The following is a 12,619-nucleotide window of genomic DNA, read 5'->3' as shown; positions in this document are numbered from 1 at the left end:
TAAGAGACGATACTTAGATGTTTTGATATATGATTCTTTCTATGTATTAAGGCTTATATGATAAATAATATATGGTGAATGAATTGTAAAAATATAAAACAAAAAATATATTAAAATTATCTGATATTTTATAATTGTCTGTAGCACGGTTATTTGCTGATTTTTGGTATGTCCTACTTATCGTGTGTCCTATTTTGGTTTTGGGGAAGAAAAGGGGGCAGCTCTTCTCCTTCTGCACAGATTGTGACCCAAAGTCCAGCGTCAGGGAACACCGCCCACGCACCGAAAAAAAACCCTCTCCCGAGATGCGGTGAGATCAGAGAAGCAAATCCTGCGCAAGGGCTCTGGTGGATGTGGCACATGAAATCCTAACAGCCGTTTCGAGGGAGGATTGCTCAGCAGAGGGCAAGGATTCAGTAACACCCCCCCCCCAAAAAAAACCCCTCCTTCAGAGAGCAGCTTTTTAGACTGTTCAAATGACAGCCGGCAGATAATGCTGCTGACGTCTGTTTTCCTTCGACTGGCTAAGACCCAGGCATTTCTCCCCAGGACGAACAAGGTCAGACCTCAAGTATGGGCAAACCCCAGATCTGGAGAGTAGAATTAGAAGACACCGATCTCAACAGGTTTTGGAAACTAAGCAGCGTCGGCCCTGGTTAGTACTCGGATGGGAGACCACCAAGGAAGTCCAGGGTTGCGACCCAGAGGCAGGCCACCCACGGCAAAACACCTCTGAACGCCTCTTGCCTTGGAAACCCTACGGGGTCTCTGTAAGTCAGCTGCAGTTTGACAGTACTGTCCGTGGCCGGCATGACTAAACACCAAGGTGCACGGAACGCTGTTACCTTCCCACTGAAGTGGTACCTATTTATCTACTTGCAATTTCTGGCTTTCGAACTGCTAGGTTGGCAGGAGCTGGGATCAGAGACGGGTGCTCAATCCGTCATGCGGCACACTCGGGTCTCGAACTGCTGAACTACCGACCTGCCACAGCCTGCAGTTCAGCATCTTAACCACTTGAGCCACCGCAGCTCCTACCAAGTAGCCCAGGGAGACGGTATTCCCGGACTTCCTACAATTTCCAGTGCTGGGAAAGGCCCATGGCACGGCTAAGGATTTCCGCAGCTGTAATGGACGGCTGGCTTACAGGAAGCTGGTTCTCCTGCACTCGATGGAACCCCTGCTCACTCTTTTGCCCTTCCCAGTACGACTCAAAAGCGGACATACCTGTGTCGATACCTTGTAGGCTACGTAGGCATTCATACCGTCCCCTGTGGAAAGGAGAAAATAAGGAGACGGTCTCAACGGAGTCGTGAGCACGCTGCAATGCCAAAATGGTGGCAAAGGTCCCCCCCCCCCCAGCGGACAACAGCTGACACAAAGTAATCTGTTAACAGAACCGATTCCCAGGGCAATTAGAGACCTCCTTTTACAGGAAGCTGGAGGGTCAACTTCACGTATTATATAAACCTCAGGCTTACAACAGGCAAGGATGACAGCACACCTTCAGCATGTGTTTATTCTACGAGGACTTCAAGCCATTGTGGCTGAAGGTACACACATGCCTGAAGGTACATCCATCCATCTATCTATTTGGCTTTTAGCTTCATTAACAAGTACACACGCAACACGTTTCATGTAGAGAAGCAGCCCTGAGATGCAAATTAGTTCAAGAAAGAGGAGGAAAGCAAAAAGAATGGTGGCACTGATACCAGATGGCTCCATCATGAACACAGGAAGTTGCCTGATACTGAATCAAACCATCGGTCCATCAAGGTCAATATTACCTACTCTGTCTGGCCGTGACTCTCCTGGGTCTCAGGCAGAGGTCTTTCACTCTACCTACAACCTGATCCTAAAGAGATGCCGGGGACTGAACCTGGGGCCTTCTGCATGCAAAACAGTCTCTTCCCCACTGGGCCACAACCCTTCCCGATGTATTTCAAAAAGCTCCCATCCAACTTCTACAGATTTAAAAAGGAAGCCACGTGGGAGACCAAATTCCACACCTGCTGCAGTCTTGCGGAATTTCATCACAACACTTTGGAAAACACACCTCGCCCTAACCTTCCAACTGGCTGAGCTCCTTAAAGCATTGTTCACCCAAAAATCTGCATGCACAAGAAGCGGGATTTGACTTTAAAGTAAACCTAAAACAGCAGGCTGAACAGCTCATCTGCTCTGAACAATGAATCAGTTTAAGACCGAGGCGGCTAAATACGTGCCGCCACCGCAAAGAAGATTCCGAGCAGTGCCGTGACTCAGAGGCGGAGCCGGCTGCCAACGGCGTGATGCCGTTGCAAAGGCATGTCAAGTTTTGGACAGCATCTAAGAAAAACGAACAACAGCAACACTTGGAATACAACAGGGTTCTTCTAGAGTGTTCCAGCTTGCTTAAAAAAAACCTCAGTATCACAAAGCGGGATGACTCAAAAGACTGAAGGAAACGCTTACTTGCAATACAGATAACAGAGTGAATCTTGGGATCGCCTAACGCTGTGAAGTTTCAGGTGGGTAGGAGGGGGAAATGTGGGGGGGCATAACCCAAACAAATGAATCAGGTACCTGAAAGGTTAGTTACATACAAAGTAGAGGGCCGGTAACTAAAAACTATAATTGCAACAATTATTATCAAAAATACATGTATGTTATCAGTTAGTTAAACACAATTATGGGGCCGATTGTAGTCTCAATGCAGAACAAGAGTGTACAATATACAAAGTGGGACCTATTACAACCAGATGCATTTCAGCCAAAGGGGCCTTCTTCAGTGGTTGAGCAATATTTATATGTACAGGCTCAATGATACATTAATGAGACAACAAATAAAGCAATGTAGGACCAAAGGAGGAGTTTTACAGTTACAATCAACTGACGCAAGGCCTAAGAATTCCAGTGAGGCTTCCTAGAGTATCGCCTTCTGTCATGGTCAGGTATAGATGTCCTGAATAATATTACTATTGTAAGCCTTCCTATTTTGGTCTAGAAGATACAACATTTTGGTACATTGGCTCTGATTTGATTGTATCACTGAGCCTATATGTACGAATATTGCTTGATTGCGACAATCGGGCCCATAACTGTTTTTAGAAGAGAGAAGAGAGGAGGAAGAGGAGATTGGATTTATATCCTGCCCTTCACTCGGGAGTCTCAGAGCGGCTTACAAACTCCTTTCTCTTCCCCTCCCCACAACAGACACCCTGTGAGGTAGGTGGGGCTGAGAGAGCTCTGACTGAGAACTGCTCTTCAGAGAACAGCTCTGAGAGAACTGTGGCTTGCCCAAGGTCATCCAGCAGCTGCAAGTGGAGGAGGGGGGAATCAAACCCGGTTCTCCCAGATCAGAGTCCGCGCACTTAACCACTACACCACACTGGCTTTTAACTGATAATAAATGCATGTATTTTCGATAATGATTAAGTTACAATTATAGTTTCAGGTGGGTGGCCATGTGGGCTGGCGACAGAAGAGTGAGGGCTGAGGCCAGGAGCACCTTGAAGCACCGACGAGATTTCTGGGGGAGAAGCTTGCGAGAGTCAAAGCTTGAAGGTATCTGACGAAGGGAGCTTTAACTCCTGAAAGCTCATCCCAGGGAAATGTTGCTGGTCTTTAAAGGGCTACTGGGCTTGAAGCCTGCTCTTCCAACGTCCTGGACAAAACCCGCCTCAATCGTGTGCCCTAGAGAAACCACTGGGAGCCCCTGATCACAAATTCATACCGCTTCTCTGAAATGTTTCCTAACGAACCGGTTAAAGCAGAAGGGTTGGACAAACTGACTAACAACAGGACTTTTAACTGGGAGGTTCGTTAAAGGCAAGCGTCGGCCCAGGGTGTCGTTCCCATCTAGCAAGCCACACCCAGGATGCCAATGGCTGAAGCTTATACAATCGCAGCTCCTGTGCAGTGCCAGGTCCTCCCCGCACTTCCTACAGGCATGAGCTAAGGATAATTAGGGGCTTGTTGTACTGCTAGGATCCGGGAGAGCTCTCCACATCTGCCAGAGGCGGAACAATTGAGCGGTTGTTATGGCACTGAAGGCAGCTGAGGAGCTGGCTGCGGGAAGGCCAAACTGTACACAGCCTGCATCTCTGAAATAGAGAGGAGCCTTAAGTAAGTGGCGTAATAGTCCCCAGGTATGCAGCGGTTGCTGCACAATCCCCTTTTCTGCATTAACAGCTGCAATTTAGGCAAGGCACCAGGAATGCTCTGAAGCAAAAAGTCCCGTTGCAGCTGCTATTGACCAGAGGGCAACAGAGGGTGTTTCGCAGTGTTCCCTCTAAGCTGAGTCAGTGTGAGCTAGCTCACAGTTTTTTAGCCTCCAGCTCACACACTTTTGTCTTAGCTCAGGAAGGAGGGCTCCAGAGCAAACTGACTTATGCCATAGCCAAATCACCTGCTCAAACTTTAACGCCAGTAGCTCCCAAAGTAGAATTTTTACTCACAGGACTCCACAGCTTAGAGGGAGCACTGGTTTCAAATGCATCCAATGTCTGCACCTCGGCTTGTTTCCCAGGCACACGCTGTCATCCAACATCCTGCCTCATGACAGGAAGTATTACCACCATCCTGACCTGCATTCTCTGCCCCCTTCAGGTTCCAATCAGGTGCAGGCGTGCAGCAAAGCTTCCTGCACTGCTGAGCATGGTACAGATGACAGCCTTAACGTGTGCCCAGTGGTTCAGCTACCGCCTTCTAAATGGCCCCTGCAGACCTGATTTCAGTAAGATGCTGTGAACAAGGAGAACTCGGGCAAGACTGCACACGCCTGGCGTCCAGCTTAAACTGCACCACAATTCATGCAACATTAACACGTCAGACTACCAGCACGACGAATCTCTGACAGGCTAAAGTCGCCTGCTAAGCAGCCAAGAATCCAGTTTAATTGAAATAAGCTGCCTCCGATAAGGCAAGCTCTCCCAACAGACATCACTTAAACTTGGAGCATTTTCAAGTGTGTGCACGGGGGGTGGGGGTGGGGGGACGACATGCCTCATATTTTTGTAATTATAATATGTTAGATTCAACCGAGGTGTCTGTGTACAATCAGGCAAAAAATCTGAACAGAAAAGTGTTTGGTTCCATAATGGATCACAGAACCATGGAAGATGATCACTTTCCACTTGGAAAACATGCTCAGCATCTGTGTGTGTGGGGGCCCTATGGCTCAGTGGCAGAGCGTCTGCTCGGCACGCAGAAGGTCCCAGGTTCAATCCCCGGCATCTCCAGTGAAAAGATCTATTAGTAGGTGACGGGAAAGACCCCTGCCTGAGAGCTGCTGCCAGTCTGAGTAGACAATACTGACTTTGATGGACCGAGGGTCCGATTCAGTATAAGGCAGGCTTCGTGTGCGCTCAGTAAACCCTACTGAACACGACAGGAGTTACCTTTGTGCAAACACACACGGGATTGCTCTCCGTGCTTCTATACTGTGTCAGCATTTCCCCCTTTCCCTCTTAAGTAGGAAACAAAGGCAGGTTTGAATCCGTGTTGCCGGGCTTCTTTGACAATGAAGCATTCATACTGATTCAGCATAAGGCAGTTTCATGTGAACTAAGACCGTGTTCTAAAAGAAAGGGAAGACGTTTGTATCCCATGCCAAGAGCACTGTGTGGCTACTGTTATAGCCAGGGGCCTTTAGGGCTTCCTTTTATCCAGGATGAACACCCGCATCACACGTGGGCAGACAGACAGTGGTTAAAAGACCCGGATTACTGCCTTTACAGTGGGCAAAACCTTGTCCACAGAAGAGGGCATCAACAGCCAGTTTGCAAGTCACTTTCAGCCTGACGTTAGCAACGTCTGCAGTTCTTCCCAGCAGTGTTTGGTAATCCCACTTCCGGAATTTAAAAATCCCACAAAAGCATCACGTTCCTGAACCGTGTCTTGACTCCTCTGCCCAGGTAGTAGCAGCAGGTAAGAGTTTAAAGGAGACCTCCAGCATTCAGCAGTGATGAGACTGCGGATCCAAATCACAGTTCCCTCTTCCTTCTGCACTGCCCACGCAGATTTGAATACCATCAATGAAGACAATGCTTCCGGCTTCTAGGCCAAAGCAAACCTGGCAGTAGACAGACATCCACACCATTTCCCCCTTCCCAGTTATGTCCACGCACTCCTCTTCCTCCAAGACTCACCAATTTTCTCTGGATCGCTCACTCCCACTGTGAGCTCAAACTGGTCTTCCTGCTCTTCTTCTTCCAGCTAGAAGGAGAAGAAATGCACCTCAGGTCACAGTTAATTCACAGACTGTTGGCAGGCCTTGTACAGGATACTGAGTTTTGCACTCAAGATTTCTATTATCTGAAGAAGTGAGCAGTAACTCACGAAGGCTCATACCCGGCCACACATTTTTTTAGTCTTTAAGGTCCTACTGGACTCTTCCTCTTTTGTGGGAGAGGAACGGGCATTGTTTGACTGGGATTGCCTGTAATTGAGAGGAAGTGGAAGGGGCATTGTTTTGCCTGTGATTGAGTGCCTGGGTGAATTTGAATTTGAATAGCTGCTGCCTGACCTCTGCTGGGGGAGGCCTCTATTTAAGGAAGCACCTTGGCAGAGGCACGAGCCTCTGGCACGAGCCGAAGGGTGAGCTAAAGGGCTCTTTGCCTGTGGCTCTTAGCCTAGGGACTCTTAGACTAGGGGCGCTGTAAGAAGCCCAAAAAGAGCCAGAAAGACAAGGCCCTAGGCTCTTTGTCTTTCCCGTAAAATAATTTGACTTGATAACAAAACCCACATAAATACCAAGGGTTTAAAAGGGGGATTATATTTATTTATTTTAAAAGAATTATGAAGCCAGAATGCCAGCAGGGGGTTGGGGGCTATCCAGTGTTTTGCACGGAGTGTCACATGTATGACTATCTGCCCACTGGGCAGAAGTCTTGGGTGTGTCCTCGGTGCAAGGAGCTCCTGGTTCTCAGGGAACGTGTGTGCTCCCTTGAGGCCAAGGTGGCTGACCTGGAGAAGCAGAGACAGTCAGCTAGGCACACAGAAAAGACTCTCGGGGACTTGTTAGCTTCGTCCCACTCTGGATCTGGCAGCCCCGCTGCTGTCAGGGAGCATGAGGGTCTAGGGGAAACAGGGCACCATGCTGAGGATAAGGGGAATGTGCCCTCAGAAGGGACCTCTTCCCCAGCTGGTGAGCGGCTCTCCTTTTGCACCAAGGAACCATCCCTGAGCAGGGTGGGAGGGGGGCTCTTGGTAGTGGGTGATTCGATCCTTAGGCAGGTAGACAGCTGGGTGGCGAACCCGCGTACTGACCGTATGGTGACTTGCCTGCCTGGTGCGAAGGTAGCGGACATTACGCGTGTTTTAGATAGGCTGGTAGATAGTGCTGGGGAGGAGCCAGTGGTCGTGGTGCATGTCGGCACCAACGATGTGGGGAAATGCAGTCGTGAGGTCCTGGAGGAGAAATTTAGGCTGCTGGGCAGGAAACTTAGGTCCAGGACCTCCAAGGTAGCCTTCTCAGAAGTGTTACCTGTTCCACGCGCAGGGCCGGAGAGACAGGCAGAGATCAGGAGTCTCAATGCGTGGATGAGACGATGGTGTAGGGGGGAAGGGTTCAGGTTTGTTAGGCACTGGGATACTTTTTGGAACAAGAGGGAGCTGTACAGGCGAGACGGTCTCCACTTGTCCCGAGAAGGAACCAGGCTGCTGGCACTTAAAATCAAAAAGGTGGCAGAGCAGCTTTTAAACTGAATATTGGGGGAAAGCCGACAGGAGATGAAAAGTCTCTGGTTCGGGTTGGCTCATCTGAGAGAGGTGAGGGGGTACCGGTTGCTTTTCTACAGGGAGGTGGATTGAAATTGTCCACAGAGGCCATGGCTGGTGACATGGACTGCCGGACAACGACTCGAGATAGCAAGAGGAAGGATGCAGGCTTAACTTGTAAGGGAAATTACAGCTGTTTCTATACAAATGCTAGAAGTGTCCGAGGTAAAATCGGGGAGTTGGAGTGCTTGGTGTCGGAGGGAAAAATAGACATTGTGGGTATTTCTGAAACTTGGTGGGATGAGGAAAATCAGTGGGACACAGTGATTCCCGGTTATATATTATATCGGAAGGATAGGGGGGGAAGGGTTGGAGGTGGGGTAGCTCTGTATGTCAGAGAGGGTATAAAGTCTAGAAAGATTGAGAGGCTAAGTGAATTGGATTCGCTTCTGGAAGTTCTATGGGTTGAAATAGGGGGGCCAAAAGGAAACTTAACACTGGGAGTTTGTTATCGCCCACCAGATCAAAAGATAGAGGAGGATTATAAAATGATGAATGCCTTAAAGATAGCAACTAGACAAAAACACTGTGTAATAATAGGTGATTTTAACTACCCACACATTGATTGGGTCAATATGTGTTCTAGTCGGGAAAAAGAGATTGAGTTTCTAGACACTCTAAATGACTGTGCTATGGAGCAGATGGTCACGGAACCTACCAGGGGAGAGGCGATCCTTGATTTGGTCCTAAGTAACACTCAAGACCTGGTGAGAGATGTAAAAGTGATTGCACCGCTTGGAAACAGTGATCATAATGTTGTTGAGTTCATCATTTGTACAAATAGAGAATTGGCCAAAAAGACTCACACAACCATTTTTAACTTTAAAAGGGGTAATTTCTCTGATATGAGGGGACACGTGGGGAGGAAACTGAAAGGAAAAGTAGAAAGGGTCAAAACAATTGGGGAAGCTTGGGATCTATTTAAAACTACGATCCTAGAAGCTCAAAAAATATATATTCCGCAGGTTAGGAAAGGCACAAACAGGTATAGGAAAAAGCCTGCATGGTTAACAAACAGAGTAATGGAGGCTGTAAAAAGTAAAAAGAATTCCTTTAAGCAGTGGAAAGCTAGTCACAGTGAGGCTGATAAAACGGAACACAGGCTATGGCAAATAAAATGCAAGTCTGAGGTCAGGCAGGCAAAAAGGGAATATGAGGAGCATATAGCAAAAAACGTAAAAACCAACAATAAAACTTTCTTCAAATACATTAGAAACAGGAAACCAGCCAGGGAGGCAGTGGGGCCCTTGGACGACCAAGGGGTAAAAGGAGTATTGAAGGATGATAGGGAAATGGCTGAGAAGCTAAATGCATTTTTTGCCTCCGTCTTCACTGTGGAAGATGAGAAGTGCTTGCCCACTCCAGAACCACTGATTTCAGGAGGGGTGTTGGAAGACCTGAGTCAGATTGAGGTGATGAGAGAGGAGGTCCTAAAACTGATAGACAACTTAAAAACTGAAAAATCACCAGGCCCAGATGGCATACATCCGAGAGTTCTGAAAGAACTCAAATGTGAACTTGTAGATCTCCTGACAAAGATATGTAATCTTTCCTTAAAATCTGCCTCCATTCCTGAGGATTGGAAGGTAGCTAATGTCACTCCCATCTTTAAAAAGGGTTCCAGAGGAGATCCGGGAAATTACAGGCCAGTCAGTCTGACGTCGATACCGGGTAAATTGGTGGAAACCATTATTAAGGAAAGAATTAGTAGGCACATAGATGAACAAAACCTATTGAGGCAGACTCAACATGGGTTCTGTAAGGGAAGATCTTGTCTCACTAACCTGTTAATGTTCTTTGAGGGGGTGAACAAACATGTGGACAAGGGGGATCCAATAGATATTATTTACCTTGACTTCCAGAAAGCTTTTGATAAAGTTCCTCATCAAAGGCTCCTAAGTAAGCTCAAAAATCATGGGATAGAAGGACAAGTCCTTTTATGGATCAAAAACTGGCTAGTTCATAGAAAACAGAGAGTGAGTGTAGGTGGGCAATTTTCTCAGTGGAGGGTGGTAAGCAGTGGGGTACCGCAGGGATCAGTACTTGGTCCACTGCTTTTTAACTTGTTCATTAATGATTTGGAGTTGGGAGTAAGCAGTGAAGTGGCTAAATTTGCGGATGATACGAAGTTGTTCAGGGTGGTGAAAACCAGTGAGGATTGTGAGGCACTCCAAGGGGATCTGTCAAGGATGGGCGAGTGGGCGTCAACATGGCAAATGGGGTTCAATGTGGCCAAGTGCAAGGTGATGCACATTGGAGCCAAAAATCCTAACTATAAATACACGTTGATGGGGTCTGAACTGGCAGAGACTGATCAAGAGAGAGATCTTGGAGTTGTAGTAGATAACTCACTGAAAATGTCGAGACAGTGTGTGACTGCAATAAAGAAGGCCAATGCTATGCTGGGGATTATTAGGAAGGGTATTGTAAACAGATCAGCCAATATCATAATGCCGCTATATAAATCAATGGTGCGACCTCATCTGGAATACTGTGTGCAATTCTGGTCACCACACCTTAAAAAGGATATTATAGCTTTGGAAAAAGTGCAGAAAAGGGCAACTCGAATGATAAAAGGGTTGGAACACTTTCCCTATGAGGAAAGGTTAAGGCGCTTAGGGCTCTTTAGCTTGGAGAAACGACAACTGAGGGGTGACATGATTGAGGTTTATAAGATTATGCATGGGAAAGAGCAGGTAGAGAAAGAGGTACTTTTCTCCCTTTCTCACAATACAAGAACTCATGGGCACTCCATGAAATTGCTGAGCGGTTGGGTTAGAACAGATAAAAGGAAGTACTTCTTCACCCAAAGAGTGATTAACACTTGGAATTCACTGCCACAGGAAGTGGTGGCGGCTACAAGCATGGACGGCTTCAAAAGGGAATTATCTCACATTCACTTCTGTTCACAAGAGTGAGAGACTCAAGCCCTTTCACACAAGTAAGGCTTGGTAGGCAGATGATAGCTGAGTGGGGAAAAGACCACTGTCTCCAGAACAGAAGAATGCTACAGGTAAGTGGTTAGATACTAACAGGGAAATCATAAGAAATGCTCAAGTCTTTTGCTAGTCTTCAAGGTAGAACACAAGACTGCAACTGAAGCTTACAGAGAGTCTTGCGACACGTTCAAGACTAACAAACTCACAGGATATAAGAATTTATGATTCAGAGCCCACACTGAAAGATGCATGAAGTAGGACCCTGGCTTATACCCCCATAAGTTTGATTCCAGTGGGTAGCTGTGTTGGTCTGACGCAGCAGAACAAAGTTTGGGTCCAGTGGCACATTTAAGATCAACAAAGTTTTTTTCTGGATTGAAGTGCATACATGTTTACAGTCAATCTTGAATATCACAATACCTTTTAAGCCAGAAATATTTTTGTTAGACTGTCTTCCAGATGAGTTAGATAAGAATCATAGATATTTTATTTTACATATTATAACAGCTGCTAGAATCCTATTTGCAATGACATGTAGGACACTGAAGATACCAACACTTCATGAGTTGATATTAAAGATTATGGAATGTGCTGAAATGGACAAGTTGACAAACATACTAAAAGGAAAAATGGAAGAATTTATGAGACCCTGGAGGGCGTTTTATGACTGGTTAAAACTCAAATTTTGAGAAAACAAGATTAAGTGAAGAATAATAACAATGACAGATGAAATAGCTATGAAACTGTAACAATAAGATATGCATGCAGAATACTAAATTGGAATTTTGTATACTTTTATACTTTTCTCTCCCTCCCTTTTCCCCCCTTTCCCCTTTATATAAACTAATACAATTCTTTTTAAAAAATAAAGACCAACAAAGTTTTATTCAAGGTATAAACTTTCCTGTGCATGTACACACAAGTTTATACCCAGAATTAAACTTTGTTGGTCTTAAAGGTGTCACTGGACTTCAACTTTGTTTTGCTCCATAAGTTTGTTAGCCTTTAAAAACAAATTTAAAACCTTGTGGCACCATTAGCAAAGAAGCGACACACCCACACAAAATCTAGAAAGCAAACCGTATCGGTTTGCTGTAGCCCAGCGTCCCCCAACCTGTGGGTCTCACACAAAAACTAACTTCCAAAGTCTGCAAAGTTCCAGGCTTTTACAGTTCTATCAACTTGTGCGCGTTCTGCTCTTTTAAAGTAGGTCATCACGCCAAGTGCATCTGGACTTGCGGGTCACGACGCCAAGAAGGTTGGAGGAACCACAGCTGCAGCCAAAACAAACTATAAAATCACTTTAAAACAAACAAACCAAAACCCTCGGCACCCACCCACTTTAAACCTTCCAGCATCAGCTTGCAAACAAAGAAGGAGGGGAAGATAACTTTTTAGCCTAATAAGCCGAAACACTTCCACAATTTGGGTTTTTTTGGAAGGAGAGAGAAAAGGGAAGAAGAAAAGACGTGGATGAGAGCAGCTTTTCAAGACCACCAACCAGTTAAAGGCTGAAATTAAAAGCTGAAACAAAGAGCAAGTTCTCAATAACTTCAACAGGATTTACTCTAGAATGTGCATACTGGGGGGCCCCTGCCAAGGTGCCTCAGGAGAGCCCCCTCCCCGCCCCTGACCAGAGTGAGCAAACAGAGTTGCAACAAGCCCCCTCCCTCCTCCGCCCCGCCTCCTCCTGTCACTCACAGCACTGCCGGTGAAAATGTCCTCCCCATCCGAGTCGCTCTCGGCCGAGGGGCCGCTAACCACCTCCGCGCCGGGGAAGGGCGGAGGGAGCCGGTCTGTCGGGGAGCCGCCCGACGCCATGGCCACGGCCACTCGGTTGCCGAGGACGACCACTTCCGGCTCCCACACGACCCCCGCCGGAAGCGACACCAAGCTGGCTTTTCTGGAGCCCACAGCGC

General features: G+C 46.8%; 1 protein-coding gene across 1 annotated transcript in view; it reads right to left on the bottom strand.

Moving 5' to 3' along the window:
* The window catches only part of LOC107111435 (sorting nexin-1-like), a gene marked incomplete at its 3' end in the record, with an annotated part of 22,637 nt that extends 10,018 nt beyond the window's left edge, over positions 1 to 12,619 (bottom strand). Inside the window, exons 1-4 of the mRNA XM_015412402.1 lie at positions 12,402 to 12,619; positions 11,921 to 11,974; positions 6,132 to 6,198; positions 1,228 to 1,271 (exon numbers count right to left, since the gene is read on the bottom strand). Of these exons, the coding sequence (XP_015267888.1) occupies positions 1,228 to 1,271; positions 6,132 to 6,198; positions 11,921 to 11,974; positions 12,402 to 12,521 (285 nt within the window). The remainder of the gene's footprint in view (positions 1 to 1,227; positions 1,272 to 6,131; positions 6,199 to 11,920; positions 11,975 to 12,401) is intronic.

This window comes from Gekko japonicus, unplaced genomic scaffold, assembly GCF_001447785.1.
Source record: "Gekko japonicus isolate JY-2015 unplaced genomic scaffold, Gekko_japonicus_V1.1 scaffold5887, whole genome shotgun sequence".
NCBI lineage: Eukaryota > Metazoa > Chordata > Lepidosauria > Squamata > Gekkonidae > Gekko > Gekko japonicus.
The sequence above is the reverse complement of the archived record's forward strand: the minus strand, read 5'-3'. Positions and strand labels throughout refer to the sequence as shown.